At 44.7% G+C, this 19113-nt stretch overlaps 1 protein-coding gene across 12 annotated transcripts in view; it reads right to left on the reverse strand.

The window, feature by feature from the left end:
- SEC31A (SEC31 homolog A, COPII coat complex component) overlaps positions 1-19113 on the reverse strand; it is a 236320-nt gene that overhangs the window by 187633 nt on the left and 29574 nt on the right. For all 12 annotated transcript variants that reach the window (XM_029598987.1, XM_029599022.1, XM_029599015.1 and 9 more), the window contains exons 4-6: positions 5166-5364; positions 2857-2952; positions 850-990 (exon numbers count right to left, since the gene is read on the reverse strand). In XM_029598987.1, coding sequence (XP_029454847.1) covers positions 850-990; positions 2857-2952; positions 5166-5364 — 436 coding nt within the window. The remainder of the gene's footprint in view (positions 1-849; positions 991-2856; positions 2953-5165; positions 5365-19113) is intronic.

The raw sequence follows: 19113 nt of genomic DNA on the forward strand, positions 1-19113 counted from the left end.
TTTTGTAGCTTTCATTTTAAGCTCTCACTGTGGATGACTGTTCTATCCTTGATTTTTTTTTTTTTTTATATTACATGTCCACTATTTCTATTAATGAAATGGTAAGAATGGCCTTTTTTTTTTTTTTTAACTTATACATGGTGATCAGTGAAAACACCATTTTTTGATTTTCAGTACGGTCATCTGAAAATTGAGAAAAACATTTTTTATTTTAGTCTCTCAAAAATGTTGTTTCAGAAAAACATTTCGCACTTGACATGTTCAAAAGTTAGCCAAATCCAAAATGCCCTTCTGTGAATGCACATCTGAGAAAACATTTTGATAATTCTTTTTTTCTCTTTTTTTTTTTTTAAACTTTATGGGCACTTCCAGAGGACTCCCATTTCCTTCCCAGTAGTACTAAAATGGCATGTCTTTAGTGGCTTTTTCATCTCTGCTATTCAGGTTGTCTACACTATTCCCTTTCAGAGATCATAAATGATTTGGCGGTGAATCGGACCCAAAGCCTTTACTGTATCTGTTTATCTCTGCTGCTCAGAAATTCTATATTCTGTGTACCCACAGAAAGCTTTCACAGCCTATACCTGGACTCCTCTGTTATACCTCGACCGGAATGAAAATCCCCTGGCTTCCAGGTGATGGTCATCACCCTCTGCACTCATCATCCTTATTGACACATTACTTCTGTCCTCCTCCATTTTCCTGTGGCCCTGACCTATAACAGCCTGGAGCAAGACCTCACAGGCCTCTAAACTTTATTTTCAATTACAAATCAAACATTCATTCAAGCACTGTGTCCACAGACTGAATGGAAGTAAACTCCTTGCTTATTTCACTTTTCATACTTACTCGGTTGCTGTGGTCGCTGACTTTTAGTATGGGCTCATTCTTTCTGAGGTCCCATACAGTGGCACGGCCACTGGGGCTTGCTGAAGCAAGGATGTGCTGAACCTGCCTGTTCCAGGCGATACAGCTGATATCTTCCAGGGGCTAAAAAAGATCAGAACGTAAAATGCCCAGGTCACATGGCATCTCTACAGGAGTAACAAAATATATCAATACATACAGTGAGTCTATCGGCCTCACTGGGCCACAATTTTCTAACGGAGAAGGGAATCTATAGTTGCTTAGCCACAGAGGCAGACAGCTAGATTCCTTGTTTAAAATACCCTTGCCCCTTTAAATACAAGAGTTCCTGAGGGCATAATGTAGCCAGGGGAGAAAACTATGCATGTATATTAAATATTCAAAATGTGTGTAGTCTCCCCCTACCTAATCCTATTCACAGAAACAGCAGAGACAAAGTACACAAGTACCTTGTAATTAATTTTCAAAGGGAAACTATCTGCATATTTTGCCATTATGCAGTTTAAGGAAAGCTTCCACCTTTATGATTGTACAAAAATGTCCTTGATGCACTGGATCATATACCAGTTTCAGAATGAGCAAGAAACCACATGTTACAATGGTACCTTAGTAGAGGTGAGTAGATGTTAAAACAAGATGGAATTAAAAACGTAAGATGTAATTTTAAAAAAGAGTTACACACAAAGGGGCGGATTTTAAAAGGCCCACGCGCGTAAGTCCCTGGGTTTTCGAAAAGGGGCGGGCCCGGGGGCGTGGTCGAGGCCTCCGGACCAGCTCCCGGGACAGGAGCGGGGCTGCCGGCCGACAGGCGTAACTTTGCCGACAAAGGTAGGGGGTGGGGTTAGGTAGGGAAAGGGAGGGGAAGGCGGGGGGAGGGCGAAGGAAAGTTCCCTCTGAGGCCGCTTCGAAATCGGAGCGACCTCGGAGGGAACAGGCAGCTCGCGCTGGGCTCGGCGCACACAGGTTGCACAAATGTGCACCCCCTTGCGCGCGCCGACCCCGGATTTTATAAGATACGCGCGGCTACACGCGTATCTTATAAAATCCAGCGTACTTTTGTTCGTGCCTGGTGCGCGAACAAAAGTACGCGATCGCGCAAGTATTTAAAATCTACCCCACAAATTGCATATCAGGCTGATGTAATACAGTAAACTCAGCTAAGTGCATTGTTTAACACCAGATTGGACACAGATTTTGGACAAGCATCCATAGCACCTTATTCTAAGGGGGATTAGCTGTCTAAAACACGCATCCAGCCACCCATGAAACTAATAGTGCTCATCACATGCAAATGCATGTTGATGAGGCTATTAACTATTCTCCCCCAATTCCCAAAATAAGTGTGCTCCTGATGCCCCAGAGCAGGCATTAATTTCTAAGCAGCCCAAAAAGTGTACAGAAAAGCAGAACACACTGCTTTTCTGTACTTCCTCCAACTTAATACCGTAATAATATTAAGTCAGAGGAACAAAAAAAAATTATTTTTTTTTTTAAATGTGCAGGTGGTCAGGTTAGGAAAAGGGATGCTCAATTAACGAGCGTCCATTTTCCTAACCAGCTGACAGCAGACCTCTCCTGGGCACCTGCTGCCGAGGAGACACTAGGGGTGCCCAATTTCCCCTAGCACCTCCTTTTTACTGTGGCACCCGATTTAAATATTAAATCGAGCATCCCAGACTGATCAATCAGCACCAGTTGGAAGAGCGGGCACTCAATCATGAGCATTCGTTTTCCCCACACCGATATTGCACAGGCCTGCTAAATTGCACTTAATGTGCATAAAACTTTATTGACAAGTCAATGGTATATACTGTAAAATTTTTCAAATACCTACTTACATGCTTAAATAGTTTTGAAAATTACTACCATACTAATTACTTTGATAAACAAAATGACCATTTTTTTTAGATCGTTTCTTATGACATTTGCATGTCATTAATTTGGGCCAACATTGGCCCATTACATATCAACAAAAAATAAGAAAAGTACCTGAGATTTAGCTCCAGGCGTCATGGGAGTAGCAAAGTTGTTTAAGTCCCAAATATAAATTTCAGATTCATTAGCACCAGAGGCAACAAGATTACTCTAAATGAACAAGAAAAAAAGAAAAAAAAATACAGCCAAAACTAAAACTTCATCATATCACTAGAAAAAAATTTTTTTTTAAACTTTCAGCTAATCACAGTAGCCTTGAGGAAACTGATCCCAAATAACACTACCCTAAAAAGATATGCTGCAGCCCTATACACATCACTGCTGCTCACTATGGGCAGTTTGCAGGTACAGAGAAGCTTAATAGAAAGTTCTCCTTAAAGAGGGAGAATAGGAGAAGGCCAAAATTTACAGTGATGCAGTCGTAAACCCGGCTCATTACTTGGGTATTTGCTTGCAAGTAAAATTTATCAGATCACCAATATTGACCACAACTAGAAGCCAGGAAAACTCGAGTAAAATGTATCAAGCCCCAGTACAATCAGGGACTCTCGTAGAAGGCCTGAAATTATGGAACTCTATGCCGACTGATCTAAGAACACAAAGATTTTGCAGCCTTCAAAAAAAGATCTTAAAACATGGTTATTTATGCAAGCATATGAGAGTTCACTGGTTACTTAACATCACTGCAAGCCAAAGGGATGAGGCATATTTTATCTTCATTCTATTTATTTTGTTGTAATCTATACGGCCTATTTATTCTATTTTACACTTTCATTTATTTAAATTGTGCATATTTATTATGTAATTGCATTATTCTATTTTATCTTATTTCAAGCTATCATTATTTTACTATTTTACTTATTATAATTAAGTATTATGGTTTTGTTTATAAACTGTAAACCGATATGATTGTCCAACAGAATAGCAGTATATAAATCAAATAAATAAATAAATAAATCACTCTCTCTCTCTCTCTCTCAATTTCCTGGTTTTGAATTACAAAATTTGTGATCTGCTGAGCCTCATCCATGGGCAAATCCTAAACAATGAATGGATCTGCAATCCTGAATTTTGCTTATCTTTCAAAAATAATTGTGATGCAATTGTGAGCCAGAATGATAAGAGAGCAGATTTTCACCACTGTCTGCACAGAGGCCTATTTCCCTACACTCATCTCTTCCACCCTTCCCTCCCTCCCCAACACATCAACAGACATTGTAGCCAACATCAATAGCAACTCCTTTGTGCTCTTTGGAAATAGAAATGCCCACTTCTCTCACTTTCTGGCAGTGGCGGCTAGAGTAGCAGTACTACTGCCCACTACTCCTTGCACTCTCATCCTCAGGGCCGGAGGAACTACTAGGCGAGCTAGGCCTGTGCCTAGGGCGCCGCTATTTAGGGGGCGCCGCGGCAGGCGGCAGAATTTTGAAAGGGCAAAAAGTGCTCTTTCAAAATTCTGCCAGCCCCGCCTCACCGTGCCACCCTCCCGACACCCCCGTTGTGGTCCAGCGGAGGGCCCGGGAGCGATCTGCCACTCCCGGGGCCTCGGCTGCCACTAAGCAAAAAGGCACCGGTGGCCTTTAGCCCATACCATGTGACAGGGGCCAACCCTCCCAGGGCCCCACCTGGACCACCAGGTATTTTGTAAGTTTTCTTTTTTTTGGGGGGAGGGGGGAGGAGAGGAGTCGGGGCTGCGACCGGGGGCGGGGCTGGGGGCAACACAAGGCTGAAGGTGCCTAGGGCGCCCAATCCCCTTGCACCGGCCCTGCTCATCCTGACTCTGTCATCAGATGGAGCCAGCCAGTGAAGATTACTCCAAAGCTTCTAGAAACTTTTGCCATGCGCCGCCGAGCATGAGCATGGCGTCCTGCAAGGTCCCTTCAATTCTGACTTTCATTACTTTAGTAATGGTGCGTGAGCACGAATGCCCACAGAAACGCATGTATACAAATGGACGCACTCTCCACTGGCCAGTCTCACTATAACGAAATGCACCTAAACAGAAAGCACTGCAAAACAGAAAGAAGAAACTTACTGATCTCACCTAATCAGGTCTGAATAAAAAAAAAAAAAAAATTTAGGGTCACAGGGAGAAAACATTAAACCTACAAAACAACTGCAAAGCAATGAACTAGAGATCATTCAAGAAACCTTTCCTTTAAATGAGAAGAACCTGCATGACAGAGCACCAACACCACGCATGTTCTCAATGAAAAAGTCCCATTGTTTCACTACCAGCATCATAGTGCAGGGAAAGTGCTTCAATTAATCCGTTTTGCTATTTTATCAGCTGAGTCACTAAAGTAGGATGGCACAGACAGTGCTAATTATGTTAAAAGTAGTCACAAGAGCAGGAATCTAACCTGGAAAAGATTTACATCCAGAGCGCGGACCGGGCCTGAGTGCTTGTCTTTCTGGTCAATCACAACTTCGCTCTCTCCAGACATGATTTTAGCTGGGTCATAGAGAATCAGGTTTCCATTTTCTCCTCCTGCGATAAGCACCCCTGACAGGCTACCATCCGAATCCATTCGATGGGGACCCCAAATCAGCTTATGGTACCTACCAAATAATCACAACCAGAGAGAAATACAACGTTTCATGCCAAGATCCAAGGAAGAGCCTTTCCAGGAACTTAATAACATCTCATCATACAACTTCTGCATGATGCTTTGGTATACATTGTGCTCTTATTGTTTTACAGAGGTTCATTTCTGTATTAACAGCATTTTATGCTAGGTACATGTTGATGATGTTTAATGCTGGTACCTTTTAACATACCAAATCTGATCACAAATTTATTTAGGGCAGCAGGGAAATCTTCCATTTCAGAATTTTCTGGAAAACTCACAACTCTATAATTGACACAGCAGCCAGCCTATGAATGGCTGTGGATACAGGGAGAGCTTTGTTTTCCAGTTATGTGAATCATCCACAAGCCCTACATTGAGGACTTATAGTGTGTGCATTACCTTCTTAAAAATAAACTAAACATTGCATAATAAAAAAAACAAAAAACAATAAAGAGATTATATAAAATCATTGCACAATTTCCCCTGATACAGGCTTCATAAGATGCCAAAACATTGACAAAGTTGGGATATAGCTTAATATGTGAAGAACGGGAATCAGAAAGCCAAGTAGTTTTTAAAGAATTTTTTCATAAATTTGTATAATAAAGAACGTTGGTTTTAAGATAACCCTTGGGAATGGTACATGACAGGAATAAATTGCTTGGTTGATGATACTGGTTGAAGCCCCTTGCAGGCAAGAGCCTGTAGATAAAAACTTACAAGCACTAAAGTATCTGATTCCATTTTTCCCAAGTGAGTATCTGTTAAAGGAATGCTTCTTTAAAAAAAATGTTATTTGCGCAAATATTTTATTTTTGGGTTTTGCAATTTGAGTTTTGTTCTGAGTTTTTGCATTATCTTCTTTTCATTTCAGTTCTGAATAGTTGAAATCTAAATACAATGGCTTATCTTTTGAAAGAATAAGTAGGACTTATCTGGCTATCTAGTAGCCACTGAAAATCCGGTTATGTTCAGCTTTCTGAATATCCAGATAAAATGTGGGCAGATCAAGGAGGCACAACATATAACTGGATAAGTAGCGATATTCACTCTTAGCTGGTTAAGTTAATCAGACAAATTATATCTTGCAACTTATCTGGCTAAGTAGCGGCTTGTACGGGGATATTCAGTGGCATAGCCATGCCGCTGAATGTGCCTTGTAACTTAGCTGTATAAGTTGTACCTGGCTACGTAATATACTCTGATAACTTAAAAAAACTGGGCCCTGTATTTTTATCCTTCATCAAAACATTGTATGCTGAGCTGGCGTTCTCTCCCAGCCAAGTACTTGTTTCACTCTGCAATATTTATTGTATTTTATAGTCTTTATTTCCCATACTTTCCAAAGTTCAGGGCAAGGTACATAAAGTCACATATATAACTGATCTATAGTATTTAGTAAAAAAACAAAATAAATAAAAACACTATTAAAATGTCCCACACTGTATCTCAATTTTTCAAATAGCCAAGTCAGACAAATATTGGTTTAGGAGGGAGAAATGAATAAAGACACTCAGGAACTGATTTTCAAACGCATTTGGAAGTATAAATCACGATTTCACGTGTAAATGAGTTTTACACAAATTGCCCCGGTGATGGTGCGGTGCGCGTGTGCTAGTCCTGGAGAAATCCTGCGCTATTGTGGCACGCAGAATTTGCACAGAATTACTCTCCTGTGCAGCTATGCAGAAATTGTTTTCTGTGCAGAATTTGGCAGGCCCCGGTGTGCCATGAAAAGAACCCGCCCTCTCACAGTGAAGATGAAGCAGGCCCAAGCGTGCCTCGAGCGGAAGCAGTCCCGCTCGCAGCAAAGAAGGAGCAGGCCCAGACGTGCTGCGAGTGGAGGCCATCCCGCTCACGGCCAAGATGGTGCAGGCCTCAGTAAGAGTGAGCATGTGTGAGGGTGCATGGGTGTGGATGCCAGAAAGAGGGAGCCTATGTGAGGAGATTGTGAAGGAGTATTTGTGTGTGTGTGTGTGTGTGTGTGTGTGTGTGTGAAAAAGGGATTGTATGTAGGTGAAGGTGTTTGTGAGAGAGGGAGCCTGTGTGAAGGGGGTGTGTGTGTGTGAGCCTATGTATGGGGGGGGGGGGGGGTGAGCAGAAAGGGAGCCAGTCCTGCAGGGGTGCGTGAGAGACATAGGTAGCCTGTGTGAGGGTGTATGCGTAAGAGAGAAAGGGAGCCTGTGTGGGTGCAAGAGAGAAAAGAGCCTGTATGAGGTGTGTGTGTGCGCACTAGAGAGTGGGAGCATGAGAGAGAGCGCCTGTGTGAGGATCAGTACTGAGAGAGGGGTCAAACTCTGGGAGTGAAGATAAGAGTAGAAGGAATTCAGCCTAGAAGGGGAGGAGAAAAATAGTGGTAGGTGGAGGAGTTGGGGCCTGAGAGAGCAAAATGAAAGGAGACTGGCCAGGGGAGTAGGGAGAGAGGGTGCAAGAGACACTTACAGTGACCTTCTAGGGAAATTCTGCTCAAAATATTTAAAACTTTGCATCTTTAAGTAACAACTTTCTGCAGATTTTTTATTTTTTTTGCACAGAAATCCCCCAAGAGCAATGTGTATAAGAGGAGTGGAGCAGCCGCTTAGTGGTTAGAGCAGCGGGCTATGAACCAGAGAAATCAGAACTCAAATCCCACTCTCTCTCCTTGTGACCCTGGGCAAGTCACTTTACCCTTCATTGCCTCAGGTACAAAATTAGATATTAAGCCCTCTGGGGATAGGGAAATACCTACAGTACCTGAATGTAATCCGGTCTGAAGTGCCAAAAAGCGTAATATAAAGGCGTTTCTGGGGGCAGGGTTGGGGAAACCTATTTATGTATTTTACTTGATTTCCAAAAGAATGCCCATAAACGCAGGTGCCCACGTTTACATCTGCTCCCAAGGCAGGTGTGGGCATGTATGCCATGCAGGGGTACATGCATACCTACTAAATTTTAAAGTGGACTTATTTATACCATTTTGTATTCCGCCATTTCCTTCAAGTTCAACTAGTGGGCACGCATGTGCAAGCCCATTCCAAATTCAGGTCGATGTCCACGTGCATTTTCTACAGACAGACTTCATGCTTATATGGGCTGCTGTAAAACTGCCTTCTTAATGATGGTTTAAATGTTATACTGAAACAAAATTCAAAGCTTCAAATTGCCAAACTTGCCTCATATTGCACTGGCATCCATTCATTGTTACAAATGAATTTTGTGAAACAATTCATTTTCGGAAATGGAAAAGTTTCCAAGGGAAAAAAAAGCACAGAAATATTTACCTAAAAATTTGTAATACTAATTAACTGGCCATTTATGGAGGATGAAAGAGTGATTGTGATGTCTCAACTAGGAACTTGGCAGACCCCAACTCACCACCACACAGGAAGGAAGGTTACAGGAGAATACGGATGAGAGAAACTGGTAACCACTAATGTTGGGACAGATTGGGGGTGACCCCTGCAGCTTCTGGAATGCTAAACCTCTGCTCCAGTTACTACTGGGTACAAGCAAAGCTCAATATACTGAACATAGAGAACGTTCTGATCATTATAGGTTTAAAGCAGACAAATACTCTTTCTACACAGGATGTTATGTGAAGACATTCAAGACATTTCAGTGCTGCGGTGCATTTTGAGACACAAGGACAAAGGACAAAGGCTTTTAGTACTAGGAAAGTGCTAAATAGTAGGCTATGAATTTAGCACTCTAAGTTTAAGAAAATTGTCAGCCACAAGCCAGCTGGGCTGTGGCTGAAAATTGGTTTAAACCAAATTAAGCAGCTGTATTTTAGCCAACTATCTAGCTGTTGAGTAGCTTACTAAAATTAAACCTCACCCTTGCATCCAGATGGTACAATAAGCCCCCTCTTCCACCACGCAGATCAACTCAATCCCCACCAAAGTCAGAAAAGTGAGGTCTCCTGCACATACACGCACCAGCACCCCAAGAACCAGACTCATGTCCTCTTTCACCTTCTCGGAATCTCCACTTACAATTATGCAGGGTCCCCGCCTTCACCGACAGGACAGACGCCAGCACTGCTCTCTGCTGAACAACGCCAGTAAGCAGCACTATTCAGCAGCATTGCTGGCAGGAGGGTGCTCCTGTCGTCCCCCCCCCCCCCCCTTCCGGTAAAGACAGGGATCCTTAGGAATGGTATGTCCAGATTTCAGAGAGGCAGAAGAAAGATGCAGGGGGAGGGGTGGCAAGAGTCTGGAGCCAGGGAGCTGAGTGGGAGACCCTGCTGTTCTAACATCTAAAAGGGGGGAGGGGTAGCTGTCAGGAGGAGGGACCAGTGGTTTGATTATTTTGTGAAACTGAGCAAGGGAAAAGATGAGATTGGGAGGCTGGCAGGGAACTTCTTGCTTTTATGAGAATTGAGGGATGGGCACTTTTATTTATAATAAAAAAAAAAAAGACTGGGCAGAAGGTTTGCTGGCTCCAGATGTAGGCATAAATGGCTACACTAAGACCAACTATCCATGTGTCTAGATTAGGCCAGTGAAGTTAGCCAGATAGAGACATGGTTTAGTTTGAACAATTTTTATTGTGCAAAAGAAACAGAACAATCCCTGGGGAGCGTTCACTCTGCAATTCCGCAGGTAGCAACAATACAAATGGTACTTTTGTTGTATGTATAGTACACAATAGCAGTACTTACCATCCCTGAGACCCACCCCAAACCCTCCCCCCCCCCCCCCCGCTCACTCACATCAATAATGAAATTCATCAAATATTACATTATGGTATGCATAAAAATAAGAGAGTCAGACAATCAGAATGATACTGCGGGAGTGATGTGGCAGTGATTGAAGATAGCAGTCCCAAATCAGCATGAATCCACGCCTAAGAACAGGAGAGGATGCAGATGCCATGTGTTCCATGTGCATCAGATGGTGCAGGCTGTTCCTCCACATCCAAAAGGTAGGGGCTTCCAAATCCTTCCAGAGCACTAGAATGAGGCGTTTCCCCACCAGTCCAGCCTTCCGAATCAACAACGCGGTGCTGCACCCCGGATAGTTGAGGGAGAGACGTGGTCAAATAATACCGCCTCAGGAGAGAAAGAAATATTCATGTCCAAAAGGTCAGCTAGATATTGCGAAACAGGGCCCCAGAAATGCCGAATTCAAGGACAGTCCGAGAATAAATGAAATAAAGTTCCCGGGGCCACCATACATTTAGCGCACAACGCCAATGGGGACAGCTTGGCTAGAAACATAACATGAGGGGATATAAAAGCTCTATATAGGAATTTAAACTGCATTTCCCGGTAGTACATATTGGTGGTCATCGTGGACATGTGCCTGAAACATGCCTGCAGAGTGGAGGAAGCAAGGGTCAACTGCCCATCTTTATTCCATCGTTCCGCCAGTACTGTGCAAACATCCACACGCAGTAATTTCCTGAGACCTTTATAGTAGGCCGATAAGGAGATTGCGCTATTTTTGTCTAGCAAAAAAAGCGTGTCACGGGCCTGAAACACGGTCGGCTGGCGCTCCACCAGGGGAAGGGAGTAGATATAATGACAGATCTGTAAATAGGGAAAAACCGGAGAACTAGGAAGGTCTTATAATTCCCTCAAAACCGGAAAGGTTAAGATCAGGCCCTCCCCATCTAGCACATGTCCCAACTGGAAAATACCCCTAGTCACCCAAAGGTCAAAGGCCCAAGAGTCCAATCCAGGGGTAAATGCCGTGTTACCCCTTATGGGAAGCAAATAGGCACACACGCAGGGAATCCCCAATAATTTTGTTATACGAAACCACGTGTGGCGGATCGGCTCTAAGAGCACGTGCTTTTGTAGGGATTCGGGCAGACCTAGAGTGGGAGTCTGTAGGACATATCACAGATCTAAGGGAGCCACCAGCGCTTCTTCCGCAGAAATGTTTATAAATGCCGATTGCCCCAGTATCCAGTCTCTAATAATCCGTAAATTCCCTGCTAAGTTATAACTAGCTAGATCCGGGACCCCCATACCACCCCACCCCCATCGCTCCTTAAAGCCAGAGCAAGGGGATACGGGCTTTCTTCCCTCACCGAATGAAGGAGCGCAACTCCCTGTCTAGAGTTGCCATGTCCATGTATTTAAAATGAAATGGCAAATTATGGATTAGATACCACCACTTGGGGAGGAGGATCATTTTAAAGAGGTTGATGTGCCCCGCTAAAGAAAGCGGCAAAGCCCGCCAGGCCTGTAATTTTCTCATCATAAGATCTAAAACCCAGGGAATATTGAGACGATAGAGCTGGGTCAAGTTAGTAGATATGGAGATCCCCAGGTAACGAATGGACTCTTATGCCCACTGCAAAGGGAAATCCCCTCCCCATGTGTGTTTTAACTCCTCGGGGGCAATCAGGGCCTCTGATTTGTCCCAATTTATCCTCAAACCAGAAAAGGCGCCAAAAGTAGAAAACAACCATAACAGTGGAGGCAGCGAGTGCCTTGGTTCCATCAAAGACCAACATATCATCTGCAAATGCTGCGTATTTGAAGATGGTATCCTGATACTTAATCCCCCTGACCTCCTTATGTGCCTGGATGGAATGCAGAAAAGCAAGTTTGCTTACCGTAAACGGTATTTCCATAGATAGCAGGATGAATTAGCCATGCTGTCTGGGAAGCGTCGCAACCCGAGGTAGGCAGAGTCTCCTCAGCTAGTAACAGAGCTTTGACTCTGTGCGGCTGCACGGTAGTGTTCCCTCTTCTCCTCAGTTTCTTTATAGCAAAGCGAGAGGTAATGTAGATTAGTGTGTTGTAGTTGACTGTCTAGGGAGGAGGGAGGGAACGCATGGCTAATTCATCCTGCTATCTACAGAAATACCGTTTATGGTAAGCAAACTTGCTTTTTCCCATTGATAGCAGGGCTGAATTAGCCATGCTGTCTGGGAGTCCCAAGCTCCCCGGTTGTGGCCATGTGTAATTTTTTTGAAGGTTTGGACAGCAACCCTTGAAGTAGTAGACAGTCTCATAGCTTTTGTGTAGTTGATAAGACTGCTGTGCCTAGAGCTGCATCAGAGGTCGTCTGTTGTTGAAGGGAATAGTGACCTGTGAAGGTATAAATGGAGGACCATGTTGCCACTTTGCAGATATCCAGTAGTGGAACATTGTTTAAGTGGGCAACTGATGTTGCTGTGGCACGTATCTGATGCGCCTTAGGCTTATCTTCAAGTTTTATGGAACATTTATTGTAGCAAAATAGAATACATTGTGATAACCAACTGCTATAATCCTTTTTGAAACAGGTTGGCCCGGATCATTGGGGTTAAAGGAACTGCTGAGAGTGTCTAGAAGTGCACAGAGTCTTTTGTTTGTAGTATGCTAGAGCTCTTTTACAGTCTAGGGTATGTAAAAGTTTCTCTCGGTCATTGGCATGCGACTTTGGCATAAAAATGGGGAGAGTGATGGTTTGATTTATATGAAAAGCGGAAACCACCTTTGGGAGAAAGGTAGCGTGAAGTCAGAGAGTTACTTTATGTTAAAATTCTAGAGAAGGGGAGTAGTGAACCAATGCTTGGAGTTCACTGACCCTCCGTGCTGATGTAATGGCCACTAGAAACACAGTTTTCCATGTCACATATTTTATGTGGCTGGTCCATTGGTTCAAAGGGTGGTAGCATAAGCTGTTCCAATACTTCGTTGAGATCCCATGGTACCGGTGGTTTAGTCACCGGCTGGCGAAGTCATAACATACCTTTCATGAATCTAGATATTAATGGATGATTCGATATAGGCAAATCATGATGCTGGTCATGAAACGCCGCTATAGCACTAATGTGTACTCTGACCGAAGTGGTAGCTAAACCTGCTTCGTACAGTGTGTGCAGATACTGTAGTAATTGAGAAGCGATAGCAGAAAAAGGATTTATGTTTCTAGGATTGCACCAGGTGAGACAGTGATGCCATTTGCCTGTATAGTTTCATCTGGTGGAAGATTTCCTGGATGCTATGAGGATGTCTTCCACATCAGTGGGTAAATTAAGGTGATTCAATACCTGCCGTTCAATCTCCATGCTGTGAGATGAAGCGATTAATTCATCGGGTGAAGAAGAGAGCCCCCTTCTTGTGTCAGAAGATGTGGATGGTTTTGAAGTAGTATTGGTGGGCGTATGGAAAGATGGATCAGATACGCATACCATGGTTATCTTGGCCATGCTGGAGCGATGAGTATCATGTCCCCCCACATCTTGTATGCACTTTTGAATTGTCCGAGAAATTAGTGGAATGGGAGGGTAAGCATACATCAAGCCTGTTGTCCATGGAATGAGGAAGGCATCGGGGGCCAACTGTACGCTGCTGGGATAAATGGAGCAGAAGGTTTGAACTTGTCTGTTGCTTTCTGTGGCGAAGAGATCTATTGATGGAAACCCCCATTTTTGAAAAATGCTTCCTGACACAGTATCCAAGAACTGTACCCTCCTTCCTTGTTTATGTAAAACATTGCCACTTGGTTGTCGGTATACACCATGAGGTTTGAGCAGCGGAGTTGAGTGGAGAAGGTTTGAAGTGCTTTCCATATTGCTTGCAGTTCTAAGAGACTGATCTGGAACTGAGACTTTTGGGGAGACCAGAGACCTCGTGTCTTCAGGACGCCTAGGTGGGCACACCAACCCTTCTTGGATGCGTCCGTAGTGAGTGCAAGCTGATGTGGAGGTAGATGGAAGGGGGCTCCCGTCGATAGGTGGGAAGGAGAGAGCCACCAACGAATGTCCTCTTTTATTGAGATGGTAATGCAAATCTTGGAACTGAGTGGTTGTAGAAACTGAGACCACTGCGTCTTTAGTCCCCATTGTGAAGTTTGGCATGGGGGAACTACATAGATGGCTGCCGCCATGTGTCCCAGAAGTTGAAGGATTTGGCGTGCAGATGCTTGACATTTGTTAATTAGGCTGTTTTCTAAAGTCACAAGAGTGTGCATTCTGTCTGATGGGAGATATGCTTTTTTGTTCTATCGTATTGATGAGAGCACCTATAAACTGAAGTATCTGTGTAGACTGGAGTTGGGATTTTTCAAAGTTGATTAGGAATCCCAATGTTTGAAGGCAATTGATGGTGCGGAATGCGTGCTCCTGGAGAGTGGATGGATTGGAAGCCACAATCAACCAATTGTCCAGGTAAGGAAATATCTGGATCGACATCTGTCTGAGATGAGCCACAACCACTGCTAGGCATTTCATGAATACCCTGGGGGCTGAGGAAAGACCAAAGGGGAGAACTTTGTATTGGTAATGCGAATTCTGAATTTGAAAACAGAGGTATTGCCAAGAGGAAGGGTGAATTGGGATATGGGAGTAGGCATCCTTCAGGTCGATGGAGCAAACCCAATCGTTGGGTTGTAACAGAGGTAGGATGTTCTTGAGAGAGGTCATCTTGAATTTTTCTCTCTGAATGTGTTGGTTCAGGAGACTGAGATCCAGGATAGGACGGAGGCCTCCTTATTAGGGATGTGAATCGTGTCCTCGATCGTCTTAACGATCGATTTCGGCTGGGAGGGGGAGGGAATCGTATTGTTGCCGTTTGGGGGGGTAAAATATCGTTAAAAATCGTTAAAAATCGAAAAATCGAAAAACCGGCACATTAAAACCCCCTAAAACCCACCCCCGATCCTTTAAATTAAATCCCCCACCCTCCCGAACCCCCCCCAAATAACTTAAATAACCTGCGGGTCGTTAAAAATCGAAAAATCGGCACATTAAAACCCCCTAAAACCCACCCCCGACCCTTTAAATTAAATCCCCCACCCTCCCGAACCCCCCCCCAAATAACTTAAATAACCTGCGGGTCCAGCGGCGGTCCGGAACGGCAGCGGTCCGGAACGGGCTCCTGCTCCTGAATCTTGTCGTCTTCAGCCGGCGCCATTTTCCAAAATGGCGCCGAAAAATGGCGGCGGCCATAGACGAAAAAGATTGGACGGCAGGAGGTCCTTCCGGACCCCCGCTGGACTTTTGGCAAGTCTCGTGGGGGTCAGGAGGCCCCCCACAAGCTGGCCAAAAGTTCCTGGAGGTCCAGCGGGGGTCAGGGAGCGATTTCCCCGCCGCGAATCGTTTTCGTACGGAAAATGGCGCCGGCAGGAGATCGACTGCAGGAGGTCGTTCAGCGAGGCGCCGGAACCCTCGCTGAACGACCTCCTGCAGTCGATCTCCTGCCGGCGCCATTTTCCGTACGAAAACGATTCGCGGCGGGAAATCGCTCCCTGACCCCCGCTGGACCTCCAGGAACTTTTGGCCAGCTTGTGGGGGGCCTCCTGACCCCCACGAGACTTGCCAAAAGTCCAGCGGGGGTCCGGAAGGACCTCCTGCCGTCCAATCTTTTTCGTCTATGGCCGCCGCCATTTTTCGGCGCCATTTTGGAAAATGGCGCCGGCTGAAGACGACAAGATTCAGGAGCAGGAGCCCGTTCCGGACCGCTGCCGTTCCAGACCGCCGCTGGACCCGCAGGTTATTTAAGTTATTGGGGGGGGGGTTCGGGAGGGGGGGGGATTTAATTTAAAGGGTCGGGGTGGGTTTTAGGGGGTTTTAGTGTGCCGGCTCACGATTCTAACGATTTATAACGATAAATCGTTAGAATCTGTATTGTATTGTGTTCCATAACGGTTTAAGACGATATTAAAATTATCGGACGATAATTTTAATCGTCCTAAAACGATTCACATCCCTACTCCTTATTTCTTTGGAATGAGGAAATATTGGGAATAGAATCCTTGATTCTGAAGATGAAGAGGTATTGTTTGTATGGAATGCTGCAGGGTCAGGTTGGCTAACTCTGTCCTGAGGGATGTTGTATGAGTGGGTACAGTCCGTATTGAAGATCTGTGAGGAAGAGTGGGATAGATTTGAAATTTAGTTGGTAACCTTCTTTGATAATGTTGATTACCCATTGGTCTGAGGTAATGGATTCTTAATTGGCAAGGAAGAATTGAAGACGTCCTCCTATGAAATCTGGGGGTGGTGGTGGCTGAATTATACTCAAAAAGACGATGGCTGTTTTTGTTGTGCAGCCGGTGTCTTTTTTGTTGTCTAGGCCTTCCCCTTGTCGCAGCCTGGGGTGTGGACCTGGAAGAAGTATATGGTTGTTGTCTATACTGAGTAAAGGGCCGAGAATATGCCCTTGGGTAATACCGACGACGGTAAAATGGTTGATATCTCTGTTGATGTTTTTGTGATTCTGCTGTGTAGGTAAGTGATTGTACTGCTGCAGATTGCTCCTTGAGACGAGATACCATATCTGTAAATTGATCACCAAAAAGATTGTTTCCCACACATGGAATATCTGCTAGTTTTTCATGGACATCTGTTCGAATAGCACTGACTTTGAGCCATGCAAGACGCCTGGCAGCGATGGCCGTAGCAGAAGCCCGTGTTGTCGATTCAAAGGATTCAAAAATGGATCGGAGAAAATGTCGAAGACCTTCTTCTAGGTCTAGAAAGGGTTGTGGAAGAGTGTTGTCTTCTGAGATGCAAAGTGGGCGCAATTTCTGCAGAGTTTCAAAAAGGTACTGCGTGGTGTAAAATTGGTGATGTTGAATCCTGGAGGTTAACATTGAGGAGTGGTACACCTTCTTTGCAAAGTCATCCAAGCATTTACTCTCTTTAACTGGTGGGGGCGTTGGAATGAAGTTTGGAGCGTTTTGCCCTTGAAAGAGCGAAGACAGATTGAAGGGGAAGTTGAGGAGTCTCATAAATGGAGGAATTCCGTATTTTGTATTTAATATCAATCTTTCTGGAAGTTGCTGTAGTGGAAAAAGGAATCTTCCAATTTTTTAAAAGAAGATTCTGTAAGACATCATGTGGTGGTAGGGCAGTTGGTTCAGCGGGGGCTTCGAATATCTTTAGAATTCCCATCATGTCAGCCCTTGGGTCTGGTATTTTCCCTGTTGGGACTTGGAGGAAAGTACCCACCTCTTCAATAAACTTAGATTAGGTTAAGTCTTCTTGGGGGGGGGGGGGAGGGGGAATAGGGTTGCGGTGGTCCCTCCGGGGAATCAGAAGGAAGTCCTGTCGAAGAGTTAGAAGAAGCAATTGAAATTTGGGAAACCGGGCTGGTGGGTTCAAATTCCAGTTCTGAATAAGGTTCTTGTCGAATAGGAGCCAGTGAAGGGGACTCAGGAGGTAACTGGTTAGCCTGTTCCAAATCCTGAAAGAAAGAGGATAGCACCTCTGAGATCTTTGACATGGCAGATTCTGCAAGTGTTCCCTGCGGAGGAATGTATATCTCTGACTTTTTATGTTTTGAAGGAAAATGAGCTGGAGAAGTTTCAACAATTTGGGATGTGGACTTGATGATCGGAGTCAAATGATATCTCTTAGTCAAAGGAGTTTGATGACATATATAAGAGAGAGAGAGAGAGAGAGAGAGAGATCACTTGCAATAGATTGTAGTGATGAAGAGATTTCTGCTGTGGAAAGAATCTCCACGTCAATGTAGAAGGAGTGGGGGAAACTTCTTGGTGTTTCCTTTTTTGAGACCTTTTCTTAGGAGTATTCTCTAAAAATAGAGATGTTTGATCTGACGAGGTCTGCGTCGTAGGAGCACCTTTGCTGTGCACCGGTCATCCCCCTTTCTCCTTGGGAGTATGGTGTACTTCATCCGCACTATGATGAAAAAATGCGCCCCGGTTCAAGTCCAACGCAACCTTTTTTGATGCGTCGTGCTTTGAATCTGCGCCCAGCGGTTTAGATGCGCCATGCTTCGGACCTGCGTTGTACGGCTTGGATGCGCCGTGTGTTGAATCTGCCCCCATGCGTCATGGATGCTCGTGCGTCTTGAGTGCGTTGTGCAACTTGGATATGCCGTGCGATGTAGAAGCGGGTTGCATCGTGGAAGCACAATGCGCCCGTTGCTTCGATGCCGAATGGAGGGGTTCTTTAGGCTTAGAAGGCCTGACACCCTTCGACGCATCTCCTTTCCCCTGCGTCGCACCCTCAGATGTCGGAGCCCCGACTTGCTTTAAGTGTAGGTTCGGCTTCTGGGATCCCGATGAGAGATTACAGCATACTGCAGAGGGGTCAACTGATGAAGCCCTTTTTCTATGGGCCTTACCCGACTTTGCCGGTCCCGGCGATGAATCGATGGAGCCCTATCGCGCTGGGCCCGGGGAGACACGCGGCCGCAGTCTCTACATGACGATTGGTCATGTTCCGGGCCTAGGCACAGGTAGCAGTAATTATGTCCATCCGTTAAGGACATAATTTTGCCACATTGGCAATATTTGAATCCCGACGGCTTGGAAGCCATCTGGGATTCGATTCAATGAAAAAATGAGAAAAAAAATGATGAAAAAAATCTTCCCTTCAAATTTTATTACACATTTACAGGGATATTTTAGAACAGCCGCAGAGTCAAACCTCTGTTACTAGCTGAGGAGACTCCGCCTACATTGGGTCACGACGCTTCCCAGACAGCATGGCTAATTCAGCCCTGCTATTGACGGGAAAAGGGCTCTAAGGTTAGGATAAAAAGCAATGGAGAAAAAAGGGCACCCTTGCCTCGTCCATCTGTGGATGTAAAAGGGATCTTACCTGGTACCATTAACAATAATCGAAACCATCGGTTTACTGTACAACAGGGCTACCACCTTAGTAAACAACCCATCAAATCCCATATCATGCAAACATTGAAATAAGTAATTCCACGCCACTCTATCGAACGCTTTCTCAGCGTCAAAACTTACCACCATGTAAGGGGCTGCCACTCTTGCACAGAGAGCCATAGCATTGAGTACCAGTTTAATATTAGTTAATGCGTACCGCCATCTCACAA

The sequence above is a fragment of the Rhinatrema bivittatum genome, chromosome 1, assembly GCF_901001135.1.
Source record: "Rhinatrema bivittatum chromosome 1, aRhiBiv1.1, whole genome shotgun sequence".
NCBI lineage: Eukaryota > Metazoa > Chordata > Amphibia > Gymnophiona > Rhinatrematidae > Rhinatrema > Rhinatrema bivittatum.